The 19,038-nt window shown below is 35.1% G+C and overlaps 1 protein-coding gene across 6 annotated transcripts in view; it reads left to right on the plus strand.

Moving 5' to 3' along the window:
* Lama2 (laminin subunit alpha 2) overlaps window positions 1-19,038 on the plus strand; it is a 564,351-nt gene that overhangs the window by 501,875 nt on the left and 43,438 nt on the right. For all 6 annotated transcript variants that reach the window (XM_058581074.1, XM_058581053.1, XM_058581067.1 and 3 more), the window contains 6 exons: window positions 1,674-1,817; window positions 2,630-2,763; window positions 4,670-4,829; window positions 8,396-8,520; window positions 13,535-13,697; window positions 14,545-14,689. In XM_058581074.1, the coding sequence (XP_058437057.1) occupies window positions 1,674-1,817; window positions 2,630-2,763; window positions 4,670-4,829; window positions 8,396-8,520; window positions 13,535-13,697; window positions 14,545-14,689 (871 nt within the window). The remainder of the gene's footprint in view (window positions 1-1,673; window positions 1,818-2,629; window positions 2,764-4,669; window positions 4,830-8,395; window positions 8,521-13,534; window positions 13,698-14,544; window positions 14,690-19,038) is intronic.

Below are 19,038 nucleotides of genomic sequence, written 5' to 3' on the forward strand. Positions count from 1 at the left end.
CTGTCCAGGACACAGAGTAAACACCAGAGAGGGTCCCCTAGTCCTGAACTCCTCCTCTGGCAGGCTGAACCACATCCTGAGGGGAAGACGGGACAGGACAGTAGTTTAAGAAGTAGGCTTCACAGATCTTTCCAGTTCCAGCTACAGGCCATCACACACAGACTCCACGAGTTAATTTCTTCCTGGTAGGGGAGAAAACAGTGTCTGTTTCTTTTCAGAACACAGTTTCCTCTATATGGACGTGCACTTTGGTCAGCAGATCAGATGAGGCAACAATATCATACAATTAGAGGTGACTTATTTAATGTCTGTGGGAAAGCAACACACCTGCTCTACCTTACCCCAGATACTCTTTAATGGATATGAATTTACCTGTTTGTCAAAACCAAAAATCCCTCCTTAGTGTTCCCTTTTAAAACATGACAATTTTGCATCCAGCACCTCCTGGGTGTAGTCTTCTCTACCCTTTGTGAGGGGCCCCTGGGCTCCCTACCCTTACACCTTAATCAAACTCTTGTAGATCCATGGAGACTGGCTTGGTGGCCTAGGCTATTTTGTTTATAGTCTGCACCAGCCTTCCAGGAGGGTGACCACAGTGCTAGTTGGTTTTGCTCTGAGTGTGAAAACTAAATGTGTAGCACGAAATGCCAGACGAAAAGAGAAAACAGAAATTCACTACCAATGAGGGCCCAGAGGCTCCCCGAGGCTGGGCATTGGAACCAGTGGCAAAAGAGGTTGTGTTCCTTGCCCTTTCTCTGCCTCCTCCTATGAGTACCATCAATCAGCCAAGTTGCAACTTCTCAGACCAAGCAACTACATGGCTGTCCTAAAAGCACCCCTTCAATGGTGATTTTGTACCTGACCCAAAGGAAATGAAATCAAATAATCAGGTAGTGTTATTTGTGATTGAAGAAAGGCTCCCTGAATGTAGATAAAAATTGGTACAAACAGTGTCATTCTATTCACATAGGAATTCCTTTCTTAGAAATTCATAGTAATTTTTAAAGTACGTTTCAAAAGAAAAAGGAGCTGTTAAATACATTAGTACTGATAGCCTTTAGAAATTATTTCCATCTCATTTCTTGGCATTTTTTAATAAAAAAAGTATAATTTATTCTGAAATGTATGTTCTGAGAGGAATGATTAATATCCTTCTTATTATTATAACATCTAGAACAAAATTTATTTGGCCTCTTTCAACTGTAAGAGCATGGGAGGTAATTTCCTCTTGAAAACTAAGAAAAAATAGCTCTCTACTTTAAATGATACCCAAATTGCTGAAACCTGAATTGTAAAATTTCATTAAGCAACCTTAATGAAGATCATTCCCATTAGCTCCTCGTAAAACCCCCTTTTGAAAATGTCCCTATATTCACAAAAGAGACAGGTATGAAGGGAAGAATTTGTTAGTTGCATGCTTCAAAAACTAGTAGCATGCTAACAAGCCAAGGTGCTGGGAACAGCTCATTGTCAAAGTGCGAGTGGGGAGCTGCTCTTCTGTGCCCTCACTAGTAAGCATGATGGTGTCTGCATATGGGCACTTAATCACACTATCTGATGATTGAAAAACAACTTCAAAGAAAAAGTGGTGATGGGTTTGTGGTTGTTTGGGAGCTACTTCAAACTTCCTGAGAGATTTAGTCTAAGGTCTTTGTACCTTGTTTTTCTTGAAGATCAAAGTATCTGTGTCTTCCGGAGGTGACTGCATTCGAACATACAAGCCGGAAATCAAGAAAGGAAGCTACAATAATATTATTGTCAACGTCAAGACAGCCGTTGCTGACAACCTCCTTTTTTATCTTGGAAGTGCCAAATTTGTAAGTCTAATATTCAGCTTTTTTTTAGTCTACTGTGTACATGTAATGTCAGAGGGTAACCCTGGTGTTAGGGGAAAATCACAGAATTTATAACATGGTCCCAACAGTGTCTAAGGTGGCCAGACTTTCAGATTTGAAAACTTCAGAATCTCACCACATGAAGTTCTGAAGTGTCACGTGAAGTTAGAAAGCAAATAAGTAGAGAATTCTTTACAATATTTAGGCGTATTTGCTTTCATCTATTAGTATGCCAGCATTTACTTTGAATTATGTTTTCAGATCTAGCTATTTAAAAAGAAGAGCTAGTAGATATAAAGCTTTTTTTTCTTACTCTTTTCAAACTGAGAAATTACAAGGAAAGTTCATATTAATAAAATTAAAATAGCAAATTGTGTCCTAATTTCTTACCAATGAAAATCTTCTAACTCATGTTGACTTTATGACTCAAACTGAAATGGCATAAGTTGAATCTACAAAAACTTACACATAGAGTTCTAATGCTTCCCATTTGAACCACTTGATTCTACATGTGTGGGATCTTCCAAAATGAATAAGACTCTAGCAAACCAGTTTTGAAATAAGTTAATATTTGCCATTTCAGATGAGGAACTTTGGATCACTTTGGGTAAATAAAAAAAAATCATAGCTGCATCTCAAAAATGTCAGTGTCATTGGTGAAAACAATAATGAATTCTGAATCCAATTATTTTACATATCTCTATATGACACCTGTGAAAAAGTACTCTAAGGTACTCCTCTTTCAAAGGGCTTTACATCTAATAATCTACTGTTTTTGTATTTCTCCAAACCAGATTGACTTTCTGGCTATAGAAATGCGTAAAGGCAAAGTAAGTTTCCTCTGGGATGTTGGATCTGGAGTTGGGCGTGTGGAATATCCAGATTTGACTATTGATGACTCATATTGGTACCGTATTGAAGCATCAAGGTAACTACTCAATAAAGATTAAGATAACTCAGTAACAGAATTTTGAAGTAGCTTTCCAGTTTCAGAGAAAACTCCTATTTCCATTTTAATACGGTAGCTGTGTATGATTGTATGTACATATTATGAATTTCACATATTACATGTATATGCATAAATGTGGGTATACATATATTCCTATACCTGTTAAGAATGCCACACCTTCAAGGTACCAACCAGAGTGACCAATCTATTTATGACCTCTTCATCTGTTATCTGGTAGAAATTTGGGGATTTAGCCATTTGAAGGCATTTTATTTTGCTTGAGGGGGAAAATAAATTACTGACATTCGTGTTAAACAAAGGCAAGAGCCTAAGAATTCCATTATTGCTTATCTTTTTGTGTACATAATTCCTCTTCTCGCCTAGGTAGCAACAATGTCTTCAGGCAGATGCAAAAAAAAAAAAAAAAAAACAAGAAACTGTGAAACTGTCAGCATCCATATGTATTATGTCAATCCTTTCTTCTGAGAATGCAAAGTCATAGGAAATTGAATCAGTAATTCTATCTCTGAAGCCTTAATCCAATTATCAACATTGAACAGCACGTGGATTACTTAAACAACCATTCCTGTCTCTAGAACTTGCCCCCTATTTTCTGTTCTTTTCCCAATTCTTAATTCCCTATTAAGCCCAAAGAATCTAACAGCTGAGTGGTGTGGCTAAGGACCTAGAACTATAGATGAAGTTCTTCAAACAGGTGCAGAACACTTGAACTAGCACTCAATATAGATAAGGGGTACATAGGTACATATAGTTTCATTCTGTTTATACACACTTATTTTTTCTAAAATAAAGTTTGAAAGAAAATTTTATGGAAAGCAATAGTTTTAGTTCAGCAAAGGTGTGTGTGTGTGTGTGTGTGTGTGTGTGTGAGAGAGAGAGAGAGAGATTAAAAAAAACAGAATGTGCTAACATATGTGGTAGTAATGGAGGGATTAAATATTTTACCAGGTTTTAGGACATTTATTCTCACAAAGTACACTTTTATCAGAAGAGATTCATTCTGTTAAAGAAGAACTTTAATTGTTAAATTCACTCTTTTGTTCCCATGTATTTCATTTAAAGCTGGCCCTTAAAGATAAAAAGATTACCAAAATGAGACAGCAGGGAGAGAAATATGACACTGAAGTTGTGTTATGACTGCTTGTCTCAGAAGAGAGACCAGATTTTCATATTTAACAATGCATGGAAATCAATCACTTGAAGAAGAAAATGAAATAAAATGCTAATAGCTTTCAAAATTCTGTTAATTGAATTTAAGAGAACTCCCATACAATTTGTATACACAACTCTGAAGACTATATATTATACTATATACATTAAGATGGTGCAGCAAACTAAAAGACAATTTCAGGAAGACTACATAAGCAAATTTGTACTCAAAATATTATAAGGAATTTTAGGAAAAAAAATATGCATCTTATACTGCAGAAGGGTGGCTCATCTGGGTTTCACTTGCCAAATTAAATTAGACAAAATGCTAAATGAGTTAATATAAATTTGTTGAATGCATAGAAAACATCAATTATGTAAAACAATAGAAAAAAAGTTTCCACTTGACTCATAGCAATTTCATAAACTAATGGATGCTGTGTCATTTTGTATCAGTGTGTACACAGAATCAGGATAAGAATATCTAGTCCTGGTTCAATCTGACTATAAATATCCAGCAAAGATCAGACTCTGGGTGTTAATTTGAGATTTAATGAGTTTGGAATATTTGAAGCTAGACATCTACTTTTATCTGAAAATTTTCCACAAGAGTGCTCTATATTTTATGTTATTGAAATCTGAAGTTGACAGAGATATGATGTACATTTCATTTTCTATATTTCCTTCCCCTTTATTTTAACACTTACCCTTAAAGAACGGGAAGAAATGGATCTATTTCTGTGAGAGCCCTGGATGGACCCAAAGCCAGCATTGTGCCCAGCACCTACCACTCAGTATCCCCTCCAGGATACACCATTCTAGATGTGGATGCAAATGCAATGCTGTTTGTTGGTGGCTTGACTGGGAAATTAAAGGTAATGTGCTCTCACCCACTCTCTTTATTTCATCTTTAGAGACAACTCTTGCCTGATTTCTTTGGAAGAAGGCATGAAGAAGCTCTGAAAAAACTTGTAACTTTATACTTGACTTAAAAAAAAAAGAACACAAATTTATTTTGAGTAAAAGTTTCTTCATTGAATCTTGAAAACTCACTCTGGAAACATTGTATTTATAACCCATGTGCATTTACCTAAATAATTGTTTTGCCCTTATCAGTGGCATTAGTTCTTTGGTTTTTTTCCTTGTTTTAGTTGCCTCAAGAGCGAAGTATTTTTTTTTAAATATACATCATTTTCTGAATTAATTTGTAATTTATAGACATGAAGTGCTATAAAGTTCATATTCACATCTAATTAAAAGATTCATGAATACCTTGGGAAATATCAAAGAGCTATAAGCTTTCAAATCAGGATCTGGTTTTAAAAGTTTTCGAGTTGCTCTTCTCATTCTCAGAGTAATGCACTTAATATTCATAATTGCTTCATGACAGGTCCTCATGCATTTCAAATTGCAAAGTGCCTGCATTTTAAAGAAGCTTATGTTGATTAAATGGAATTAGGTGTTGAAAAACAACCTGTGGGTGATATGCAAGAGTACAACCAAATATAATGGCTAATCCTGGACTCATCATAATCACCCTGGGATGAGATTAGTCAGAAAATGTGAAAAGTCAGGGTGACCCCAAATTTATGAGAACTTAACCTGCATAGAGAGCAAGGATGCTTTGTTTGCTTTGTGTACGAGATGTGACTATAAAACATGGGAATTGATTCCACAACTACAGACTAAAATCATCCTCATTTCCTAGAACAACATATAAATATATGTGGTACATAATAACATATAGTCATATTGCCAAGTCTCTCTGCTTCCTAGAAAGATAAATATAGGTGTAGCACACAGTGGTACAAAAGCCATGAATTTTGAAATCAAATCCAGGTTGGAATCCCTCCTCAACCACTTACTAAGATATGACCTCAGGCAAGTCACTTAACCCCTTGAGCTTCAATTTTCTCAACTAGAAAAGGGTGATAAAAATATCCATCTTGCTCTTTTATTGTAGTAAACAATAATGTGCTTTTATAACACTTTTTAAACAGTATGCACTAAGTAATATTCTAAGTAATTTACATGAATTAACTCATTTAATCATCACAAACATTCCAAAAGTTATGTCTTAGTCTGTCTGTATGGGCTGCTATAACAAAATTACCATAAAATTACTGCTATAACAAAATTACCATTGGATAGCTAATAAGCAGAAAATTACTAAAGGCTAAGCTCAAGATGCCAGCAGATTTGATGTCTAATGGGTGCCTGTTACACATAGAAGGAACATTCTTGCTGTGTCTTCATAGTAGAAGGGGGGTGGGGTATGTTAACTTATACCTGTTTTATAAGGACACTAATCCCATTCATGGAGGCACCACCCTTATGATCTGATCACCTGCAAAGTTTCTTACCTCCTAATGCCTTGTGAATCAGGATTTCAACACAAGAACTGGGCAGTGAGGTAGGGAGGACATAGATGTTAAGCCATAGCAGGTAGATATTTATATCCTCATTTCATAGTTAAAGAGGAAGAAAGAAGTGACTGTCCTGATCAAGGTCATAGTATTTAGTGGCAGAGCTGGCATTTGAATACAGGTTAACAAGCACAGGAGTCTCTCTCTTAATCACCATGCTCTACTGCTAAGATGAGTAGGGAGAACATGTGTACCAATCAGGTGACCAGTGCCCAAGTCAAGGTAGTCACACCTTAAATAAAGTCTTACTATGCAGTTGTCACTGGCACAAAGCAACTTTTTGTCAGTCTCAGGAAAAAAAAAAAGTAGACAAATGAAATCTGTAGAAAATCTTAAGAAACCATTTTGGCCAAGAGTTTCAAGACTCCTGTCACATGAGAATATGAGTCAAAGCTATAAAAAAAAGTAACTAAATGAACTTGATGATGAAAATTCAAATGAGCAGGAAAATTTCTCAAGTATAGCTTTTTAGGATGCAAGGAGACACAAAAAGAATCCACAAGTAGGATAATCAACCTCTGGAAAATGTTCTGAGGGAGTATTCCAAGGACCATTCTGACTTGTAATATCAGGGGCTCTGATCAACATTCTTTCCACACAGGCACATTGATAGATATTCATTGACAGGCACATAGATATTCATGTGATGGGTTTAAATAAAGATATAACTAAAAAAATTTAACCATTCATTGACCATCTTTTTACATTCATTCTAAAACCCAAACATGTCAATCTACCCTTATTTCCAGATAATTCAAGTAATGTGGATTAGCTTTAGCAGAGTTTCTAAAGTTGTAGGCACCCAAATTTAGAATTTGTCTGTAATACATCAAGGTTTAAACAAACGTTAAGTTGTTTAAACTACATCAAGGATCTCTAAAGTGAACTGGGTCACTTTCCTCCTTTGCAGTAATGGTATGTATGAAGCATATGGCGTTTCCCTGTGAGAACAACATCAAGATTGTCATTCAGCAGATTTTTATTGAGCCCTTTTAGACCCTGAGGCCTGTGCTAGAAATACCAGCAAGCATAATTTGTATGGTCCTTTTCATACAAATTTGCTTCTTTTTCTTCATTCTCTTGAACTGGAGACCTACCTGGTTATGAATAGAAATGAAAAGTGAAAGGCAGCCCTATTATAAAATGATAAGGATACATGCAAGTTTTTTTTTCCCTTCTCCCTGTGTTATCAATCTTTCTCATGCTCTCAAGAGAGAAATACTCTTAGTGTATGTGTGGTCGAGATTTGCCCAAAGAAAATCATGTAGTTACAGTAATGCCTACTAAACAACTATTCTATGCCAGACACTGAGCTTGGTACCATAAAGAAATCATCTAATTGAATTCCCACAATAAACCCATGTTGTAAACCAAAAAATAAAAATGTCGAGAACTTCAGCAGAAATTAGAAATGGTTTATAGACTTCTGTCAATATCCGTGGGTTCCCCAATCTAAGATCCAACCAACCAAGGATCAATAATATTCAAAAAATAAAGTTGCATCTGTACTAAACATGTCCAGATTCAGATTTATTATTATTATTATTCTCTAAACTATGCAGTATAACAACTATTTCCATAGTGTTCATGTCATATTAGGCTTTATAAGCAATCTAGAAATGATTTAAAGCATAGAGGAGGATGCGTCCAGTTTATATGCAATTACTACCCCATTTGGTACAAGGGACTTGAACCTCTAAGAATTGTAGTATCCACGGGGGTGTTGGAACCAACCATGGTGAATACCAAGGGACAATTGCATTCATTAATGGGGATTAAGTGGTACCAGCATCTATTGATGAAATATTTGAGCTTCCATCACCCCTTTATTTTGAGCCATCTTTGAGTAACTTTGGTGATATAATGTTGTTAAAAGAAGAGTAGATGTGAAATTAAAAATATCAGAAAAAATAGATAATAACTAGTCTACCTTCTACTGTTAGTAATTCTTGCAGATACTGGTAGATTATTTGTGAAATTCTTAATTCTAACAAGTACAATACCTTTCTCTGTAGAAGGCCGATGCTGTGCGTGTGATTACATTCACTGGCTGTATGGGAGAAACACACTTTGATGGTAAACCTATAGGTTTGTGGAATTTCCGAGAAAAAGAAGGTGACTGCAAAGGCTGTACTGTCAGGTTAGTTGAGAACTCCCCTGAGAATGGTTCTGTGTGTCATGAAAATTTTTATTTTATAGTGTAAAATTCTATTGTCACATAGATAATATGGAGCTGTTTTGAAATGATTATACACAGAGGTGGATTTACCATAAAGCTAATGTAACTTCTAGTTCTTGCTTCCAATTTATACAAGTAATTTTAAGGTCCTGGGAGGTATCCTAGCAGTACGTTTGCATGATATTATGTTTTTGTAAAATTTGCAAAGGCAAGATATTTCCAACAAAGTCAATTAAGACTACTGTCTTTTTCTACCTCAGTGTCCCTTCACGTCCATGGGTTTTGCTTATCTATGTTTTTTCTGTAGCCAGACTATTATTTCATTAAAAAAGTTCTTCCCAAACTTATTAAGCATAAATTTAGAAGCCTAACCCAGGTTTTATCAAATTGACACATCAGTTCCTATGAATGCTTTCAGTGGAAACCACAGGACTTCAAGATTCTGCTTATAAGAGAAGAATCTGGGGTCTAGACAGACCAGAAGAAATTCTGTGTTACAAATCATCCACTATAAGATAGAGGCTGGAATGAATAAAAGTTTGAAAATACACCAGTATACAAAGAATGTAGGAAGAATATTTTTTTTTGTACTGGGGATTGACTCAGAGATAATTTACCACTGAGCCATATTCCTAATACTTTTTATTTTTTTATTTTGAGACAGGGTTTTACTCACTTAATGAAGGTCTCACTAAATTGCTGAGTCTGGTCTTGAACTTGCAATCTTCCTTCTCCAGCCTCTCAATTCACTAGGATGGCAGGTGGTATGTCACCCCTGCTCCTAGCAAGAATACAAATTTTTATATAAACTTGAAGACAGGATATAAAATAATTAGCTAGAAGTAGAGGATTTCTCAGCATAAAAAAAAATGGAGTCTCCTAGTTACCCTATCATAAAATAATTTCATTATAATAAGTTAAAGCTATAAAACACAAATATCTGGAAGATTTAATGTGATATACATAGCAATTCAAAAGTGCTAAGGAGTTTGTGTTTTTCACTTCTAATTTAAAGGGCACATGCATACTTTCAAAACCCAAGTCACTCATTAAAATGGCAGAATACACTGTACATTTTCTTCTCAGCATTTTTAGAGTTGCATAGAAGAAAGTAGCTCCAAATTAATTCCTTGTGAAAGTTTAAACTTCCAACTCTCTTTCTTTTTGGCATCTTGAATTTATCAACACAGCATGAGGATAGTTTGAAAGCATGACCTATTTAAAATATTTTTTTCAATAACCTTCAATAAAATTTAATATGGAAGGTTATCTGTAAAATTCTTTCACTACAACAAAAGTGATGAGGTCTGTGTTAATGTTTTACTACTCACAAAGAAATACCAATTTTTTTCTAAGTATCTTTGGTAAATTTCTAAGTAGAAGTTTTAGAAGCCTGTTACCAACAAAACATCTAAAGCACTTAATATCTATTGAGTAGTGCATATCAGATAGGACTATAATGCCACTAATTATTAATTCTGCAAAGATATTGTACTACCAACCTACAATGTGTTATATTAATTGATATAATAATAATAGAATTCATATATATTCATAGGGCAATTTGTAGGTTACAAAGATTCATGCATACAACTACCTGATACTAGTATGAAGCCAGTCTTGTTCCAGACATCAAGAAATTTATCAACAGGAAAAAAGAAAAGCCAAATGTTAAAATATAAGCTATTTAAAAAAGATCCCTTTAAAAAGGTACCAAGTATACCTAGATTGTTCACATCAGGTTGAAGGCATCGAGATCTGTTTAGTGAAGGAGGCAACATTTGAGGTGGCCCTTAACATAGGATAAAAGTCCAACAAGAGAAGAGAGCAGGTGAGATGTGGAATATAGAGAGCATTCTGGTCCCAGAGATCAGGGAAAGAAAATGTGGGGAGGCTGAAAAGCCAGTCTGCAGTTTGTAAAAAAGATGAACAAGTGTGAACTTGCTCATACAGGATTGGTTAGTGGGAGAACAATACAAGTAACATACAGAGGTCACATGGGTTTATACCCAGTCCTTCCCAGCATGTTAATGTTTTGCATGTCAAGTAAGGGTAGCAGAACGCAAAGCAACCCAACAGGCTGCAGACACTGAGATCAGGATACCAAGCCCATAGTGCAGCCTGCATACAAAGCCATTTCACCTGCACACTTGTCCTCAGCTGGCTTTGGCAAAGCATTCCAGCCTGGAAATGTTCATTGCCCAGTTTTACTCTATCATAGTGCATTTTGAGCACATGGTCACCCTGCAGGGTCAACCCTTCCTTACACTCCATGTAGTCAAACTACCTTCACCTTTTCCTTTTAAGGTGAAGTTCTGTTTCTGGAATAATTCTCTGTTTTTAGGTTTTTTTAATGTATCTTTTTGAGCTGTGCAAATATTTTTATTAGGACTGTCATTGTTTTTTTTTTTGTGTGTGAGTGCTCTGATTATGTGGTTGCAGAAATTTTGAATGATCTTCCCCAAACTATTTTCTCATAAACGCTGGTATTTGTAAGAATCATTTTTTAGAACTTTAGGTATTGTTTGTGTTCTGTTTTCTTTTCAGGAAAACACGGATCACATTTTTAACATAATGACCAATTGTTCTAGTTAAAGGGCAAAAGTGAATTTATAGAAAAGATGTAAAACATGAAGCTAAAAGAACTAGATTGGAAAATTTTGTAGAAGACCTAGAGTGTCAGTTTTAGAAATTTGTATTTATTCAGTAGTCAATAGAAGGGTTATAATTATTGTTATACTTTGAAAAGATTACTTTGTCAATGGTATATTTTAAAATGTATCTCATTTTTCTTAACCTGCCAAAAATCACATTAAGATTAAAATATAGAAAAAAAATGCTGAAAGTAAAATGTATTTAGCTAAACATTAAAATTATGATGAAATTTTAAATACCAAAAACCAACATACATAACTGCTTGTTAACTACAGAATATAATGACTGTTTCAAAATAGCACAGTTAATCCCTCGTAACTTGACCAGACATCCAGGTTCAACAGAGAAAAATAAGGGAAGTTAAGATGCTTTCAGTTATTAATATACTAGTTACTGTTTCTGGTAAATGTGCTCAAAATGAATAGGAAAAATCTAGTATAATGTTAGCTGTTGAATTATTACAGAATATACCTGGAAGAATTTATTGTCCCCCATCCCAAAGTCACCAAGCCTAGAATTTTTTTTTTTTGGGGGGGCTGTTATCAGCGAATAATTAAGTACATCTATCTGTATGCCACTCACTTCTACACAAAACTCTTTTTCTTACTCTGTCTATTGCTTTAGTAAGAGAATCTCCTCAGTGTTAGAGTTGAAGGGGCTTGAGAATCCTAAGTGATCTAACTTTTAATATCACAGTTGAGAAACTTAGACGTAAAACTATTTAGAGACTTGTAGCAAGACCTTCATGAGATTTCATAGTAGACTCCAGGGTACTTGCCCTCTAATCTATTGTTTTTTCTATTACCTGTTGAGGGAGTTGGTAGATTAGAGACATAAGGACACCAGGGTACAAGTGTTCAAAGTTTTTGTATATGAAAAATAAAATGTAATATTTTTGTTTTGATTCTCCAACCTATGCTCACGTTGTATTGTGAGACGTTAATGTTTTTGATTTGGATATTTTTTAAAGTTATAAGTAACACTGTATTGGGCCAAAGTATCAATAAAATAGTCAACAGGGATTCCCACAACCCTTTCCTGGGTTGCATTGATGACCTAGCTGCATATAATGAAAAATTCTAGTAATTGAGAAGTTTAGGGAACTTCTAGGTAGATTTTCAGAAACATTTTCTCATCACTAATGCATTGCTCCAGAAAGTAATGCATTCATTATCATCATGAAGGAAGGCCACATAATAGCCAATTTATTCACTATCAGTTCTACTCCTAAGAGGTTGATTTACTCAGTCTTCCAGTTAGCATTTCTCATGAGTATTGAAAAAGTATCTTTTGCTTTATCTTTAGTGCTTTTATCTCTCTAGTCCAGGAACAGAATGCTAAGTATGTAACAGCTCTTTCTACACAAGCCCATTAAGTTTTTGTTCACTATATATTTTCTCATTAAACATGATTTCATAAAAATAGTATTTTAGGCTCCTGTTGTTTTATAATGATGATACAATAATATTTCTCAATCTCTCTTTCTATGCTCAAGCTGATACAACACTCCAGTTTCAGAGATTAAATATATCCTAACATGCAGATACTGTAAGTTTAAAACAATATCCCCACAATATCAATAGTGATTAAATAGGTAGACACATAACATCATTTGAAGAAAATTGAACTGCACCATAAGACTTAGGTATAATTATTCAGTCAATACTGATTAAGCATGTATTCTCTGGAAGAACTTGTCTATACTAAAATCTTCTTTACCCTACAAATGCATACTGGGTTCTTTGAGCCAAATGCTACATAGATGTTGAATCCCATCACATGAGGACTGGCCTGTAAATTCTAGATGGTCTCACAGAGCTTCACTACAAGTGAAGGACACAGATTTAAAAAAAATACACAATTAAATACAGGCATCCTTCATTGTTGAAATCTAATCTGTTCTAAGAAAATCTACTGGATGGTGAATATTCAGAGATTAGGGGTCTGTTAGTCCATTACATTATGCATCTGGGAAGTCTAATTATAGAATTTCAACCTATCCCCAAACACTACCAGTTTTCACAATTAGCAATAAGATAAGTTTAAACACAAATATAACTATTCACCAATTGCATCATCTAAACATAAAAAATTTGAAATACCCATTATTACCTAGTTTTGAACACCTAATGAAGTCCAGGTGAAAGATGGTTATTTTTTGTTATAAAATGGTAGTAGTAGAGGTGGTGAGAAGCAGAAGAATAGAAGACATATTGGGCATAGTTTCTGCTCTACAATAGCTTACAATCTAGTCTCAGTTGGATACATTGAATAATGATGGACAGAGTAGGTCTAATTCATGTGAGATGTCTCCTTTCAGTCCTCAGGTGGAAGACAGTGAAGGGACTATTCAGTTTGATGGAGAAGGTTATGCATTGGTCAGCCGCCCCATTCGTTGGTACCCCAACATCTCCACTGTCATGTTCAAGTTCCGGACATTTTCATCAAGTGCTCTCCTCATGTACCTTGCCACAAGAGACCTGGTAAAGAAAACATGCATAGTCAGAGTTTTCATAATTGATAATGTGTTTTCTTTTTTTTGTAGAATTCCAGTACAGTTATCACTTATTTGTAAAAATCATCAGTTATTGTTAAAAGAGTCTGGGATGGGCTTGGGTTATGGCTCAGCGGTAGAGTGCTCAACTACCATGTGGATAGCACTGGGTTCGATCCTCAGCACGACATAAAAATACATAAAATAAAGGTATTGGGTCCAACTACAATTAAAAATATAAAAAGGGGAGTCTGGGATGACTATATGGTAGTCAAAGGTGGGTGCTGCAGATGATGCTTATATATTTTTATTGATAACTTCAATTATGGATACAATTTAATTGTCATTTATTTTCAATATAACTTCTTATATAATCCTTTAAGAGAAGCAGACAGTAAATATTTTCCCAGTATAAAATTATACAGCAGAAAAACTATTTTCTTACTTTTTTTTTCCCCAAAGAACTAAGTTGAAAGGTGATTCTAAATATTTTTTTGCCCTTACTTTTTCAGGTCAATATTTCTTAGCAAATTTTTTTCAGGGAACCTACCTTTTTGTTTGCTTAACATGTTTCAAAGGAACCCACTTTGTAGTGCTATAATGATAGAATACGTCTTAGCAGTTTATTTGGGATCATTTGCACCATAACATAACATCCACGAAAATTCACACAATACTAACAGGAGTTCTATTTCCAAAGGGTATTTCTGTTACCGAGCAACACATTGGGCAATTTAGCCACAAGGCCCTATTATAAATGCCATAAAAAAGTGAATACCCATATGTTTCTCTGTGTGTCTAATCATTGATGTATTTTTTTTTTACTCTATTAATAGAAAGATTTCATGAGTGTAGAGCTCAGTGATGGCCACATAAAAGTCAGCTATGATCTGGGGTCAGGAATGGCTTCCATTGTCAGCAATCAAAACCATAATGATGGGAGATGGAAATCATTCACCCTGTCAAGAATTCAAAAACAAGGTGAGTTTTTATAGTAATAATGTAGTATGGGCCTTAATCATGCCATCCAAAGTACCCATGAACCTAATCAGGAGAAAGACCCTGGGTGTAATTTCAGTTACTCACAAGTTCTGAGAAAAATTGACACAGTCATTTCTTGGCTTCGCTATAAGTAGTTTGGATTAGACAAGACTGATTGAAGAGCCAAATGGTTCCCTGTCATTTTCTTTTGAAACTGAGAGCTTAATTTGAAAGCATAAAACTGTCTTACAACTTGTAAAATTATATCCCATAATAGGCTTGAAAAAATATTGTGTGCTTTTCTGTTATTTTCAGTTTTTCAAGATGTTTCCTTTAAAGAATTCTGCAGTAGAACATGTAGGGGTGGAAGAGCATAGCTACCAGGTCTTTGCTCTTTAGAAATGTCAAAAAGATCTGTATGTGTTTGAGTAAATAATTGATTAACAATAAAATGACATTTGTATGGTTCTGGGACTTTTAAAAACACTTCCACAAACATTATTTTGTTTGATAACATAAGGAGGTATTTTGTTCTGTTGCTGGAAAAAGGGAAATACACAAACTTAATACGTGGTTGCAATCATGTGTACATAAGATCCCACAACCAAGGGAGGAAGCCAGGTCTTTTTATTCTTAACATGGTGCTATTGCTATTTAGGTATAATTCCCTGAATTCTGTGTACTGTGGTATTACCTATATTTGCAAATGAAGCATTTATTATTTGTTAATATAAATAGACTTAATTAATTTTGATGATGTCCATGTAACATTGCATGACAATTTAGATTTAACTTTGTATCATCATTAATTCCTGCAATTAACAAATTTCTGCTAGTCACCCACTACATACTAAAACATGCCTTTTCCTTCAACAAGCTTGCAGTCTACTGGGTGAGTTAGACAAGATTCAGTGGTCAGAGGCTATATGGCTCTAATTGCTGATAGAGATGCATGTAGCAGATTAATAGTCATAAGAAGATGTCAATGTTTAAGAGAAGGGAAGACATTATTGTTTAAGGGAAAGGAGAGGTCACGTCCTGGCAGTGGCCCTGAAGCTCAAGCAGGAGTTGAAGAGTTAGCTGGATAAAGGCACATGAGGACATTTCAGAGTGGTGAAAAAGTTACAGGAAGGTCTGTCACCATCAGAGAGCAGAATATATCATTTCCCAGCTACACTTCCTTGGAGTGTTATTAAGACAAAAAGTAATTTTGAGCTTCTGTTGGAATTCTGACAAATACCTTGCTCCCACATATGATGGATGCATGTTCCAGGCTTGGCTTAGTTGTTCAGTAATAATGTTTAACTCATTTTACCAAGTTTCCCCGAACTCACTTAATCACAGAAAAACATCCATTCCTGCAGTACTAGCATTTTGTGAAACATTTTGGGAAACAAATTAGCGACTGTAAGTGAATCCTTAGGCTCAATGGATGAATGTTGGCAGAAAATTATCAGATAAAGCTGAGGTAACAAAGCCAGTACATAAAGGGCCTTGTAAGCTAAGTGAATGAGTTTAGCTTTCCAGAACTATAGGGGTCCTAGGAAGTAACATCATCAGATTTATATTTTATTGACAGTTTAGGATGCTTCCGCAGTATGCAGTAAACCAGGTAGACAGTGAGAAAAAAGAAAAGTAAGTTAATGGCCGTGAGAATGGAGAAGAAAGAATGGAGTTGAAAGGTATTAAGTATCTTAAAACTGAAGACTTTTGTGATATATGCCATGTGGAGGCTAACTTAAAAAAAAAAGGTGTAGAATGATTTCTTTTTTGTTTTGTTTTGTTTTTCCTTAGATAACAAGATTATGTCAGTGCTATTCAAGCAGCTTTTAAATACAGGGAAAATAACAGGTTTTCTGGAAAAGATGCTGAGTTCTATTTTGGACATTCTGTACACAAGGTACTTTTAGTACCTTCTGCAGCCTAGGGAAAATGTGTAATTGGCAGGAATTAGTTATATGTATCTGAGGATCACAGAGTTCTGTAAGAGATAGACAACTAGGAATCATCATTAAATCTCAGTAGTTGCCTGTGAATAGTGATGAGAAAAATTCAAGCAGTTATGTCTACAATAAAATGGCCCAAAGCCCTGGAAAACGCAAATATTAAAAAGATATCCATCATCACCGGGGGCTTTGGAAAAAAATGGTGGAGTGGCCGCAGTGAGAGTCAAGAACAGAGTATTAGGTCACAAAGTACTATGGGAAAGCAGACACCGTAAGTGTAGACTGATTCTGAAGAAAGTTTGGCACAAAAATCCAGAAGAAAGAAAAGGTCATAGCAAAAAAAAGGGGGGATATGGAGTTTGAAGGCAAGGATCGGATCACAGGTGAGAAAAATATTATTTTTCTCCATCAGTTCTTAGCACATAGTAATTACTCAATAAGTGCTTGAGGAGTAGATTGAATGAATGATTCTTGATCATGTCTGTAGGCTGCAAAGGATGCAATTGGAGAAAGAGGCAGCAATTAGAGGAAGAGGAAGCAATTAGAAATACAAAAGAAATAATGAATACAGCATGAGCAAGCCCTTAGAAAGCCTGGGAGCATTGCACCCATGTGGAAAGAGAGGGCTCAATCTGAGACAGAAAGAAACCTTTGCTCCCCGAGACAAGATGAAATAAGAAGTAAAGTTAGAGATAAGTTTGTAGCTATGAGATGGGATTTTGAGATTATTCTCTCCAGATGCCCTAATTTTTCATTGACTATAAAAGTAGAAAATAAATGGAGACTAGAGAAAGGTAAGAGATAGAAGAATAATAGGTCTGAAGAAAAAAGGAAAAGGTCCGTATATACACTGTGGGAAAGGTAAAAAAGAAAATACTCAGGAACACTTGGCTGAATTGCCTAGTGCTATAAACTCTAAAGATAATAATGTGTTAAAAAATAAATCTAGAATGCAAAAAAAAAATCATGATGGAATGATTTGACTACCTAGCAGAATAATTTCTATAAATCTTGGAAATACCTGTTTCTATAATCAGTCAAATATGTAGACTCTCTGTCCAATAAAGTGAGTGATCAAGAGTCCTGTAGTCTTAAATAATGTTAGTCAAAGGTCAAATTATAATACTGTACAAACTTGAAAGCAGTTAAAATATGTTTTTGGTTTATTGTAACTCAATGTGAAAAGTGAAAAGTGAAAAGTTCTTTCCTCCACTGGTGCAATTTTTCCAGATTTCACTAGACCTACGTTGTTTCTACTCTCTGATCCAAAAATCTGAAGGTCTTTGTCTTTTCTTTTCCATATAGTATCCTCTGCTTCAGTCCTGTTCTCTAGCTTGATTCCTTTGGCTCAATTAACTGATACCTTCTCTTTCACATATCTCCATCATGTTGTTCACATTAACTCTAGACTGACATTGATGTATGCATTCTTAAATATCAAACACACTAAGCAATCATTCTCACTTTTATTTTAGGTCTTGATGACATGAATCATCCTATAAACTGCTCTCATGTATCTCTATATTATCACCATTAAAAAAATATCATATTAAGCTAGGTGCAGTGGCTCATGCCTGCGCACTTGTAATCTCAGCAGCTCGGGAGGCTGAGGCAGGAGGATCATGAGTTCAAAGCCAGCCTCAGCAATAGCGAGGTGCTAAGCAACTCAGTGAGACTCTGTCTCTAAATAAAATACAAAATAGTGCTGGGATGTAACTCAGTGGTCGAGTGCTCCTGAGTTCAAACCCTGTTGCCCCTCAAAAAAATCACATTAAATCCTATAAACTTCTGTTGTTCAGAACTCAGATTCTCATATTAGGTTGAAAACTTCTGGTTTCTCCTGCCTTTGGTTGTTCCTCATTTTCATGATACTTTTAAAGCATTTTATTATTCTAGCAACATAAATTATTTTTTCTATTAAAAATAAAAGCATTAAAGCTCAAACAGAAAAAGACACAAAAGTTATAAGGAAATAGTTCCTAGTTATAGTTGGGAATTAAAATCTCAATAAAGTACAAGAATGTAATTATTTACTTCAATATCAGTATTCATAGATCACACTTAATAAACAGTGAAATAAGAGTTACGGTAGGATTCAATGTTAGGAAAATGCAAAATAAATCCAAAATAGGATACCACTGCATGGTTATTAAAAATATCTAAAATTTGTCGGGAGTAGTGGCACAGGCCTGTAATCCCAGTGGCTCGGGAGACTGATGCAGGGGGATTGCAAGTTCAAAGCCAGCCTCAGCAAAAGCAACATGCTAAATACCACAATGAGACCGTGTCTCTAAATAAAATACACAAAATAGGGCTGGGGATGTGGCTCAGTGGTAGAGAATGCCCCTGAGTTCAATTCCTGGTACCAAAAGAAAAAAATCTGAAATTTAAAAGACTGATCAT

The sequence above is a fragment of the Marmota monax genome, unplaced genomic scaffold (genome assembly GCF_021218885.2).
Source record: "Marmota monax isolate L192 unplaced genomic scaffold, Marmota_monax_Labrador192_F-V1.1 WCK01_AAM20220418_F8-fsc00030, whole genome shotgun sequence".
Classification (NCBI taxonomy): Eukaryota; Metazoa; Chordata; class Mammalia; order Rodentia; family Sciuridae; genus Marmota; species Marmota monax.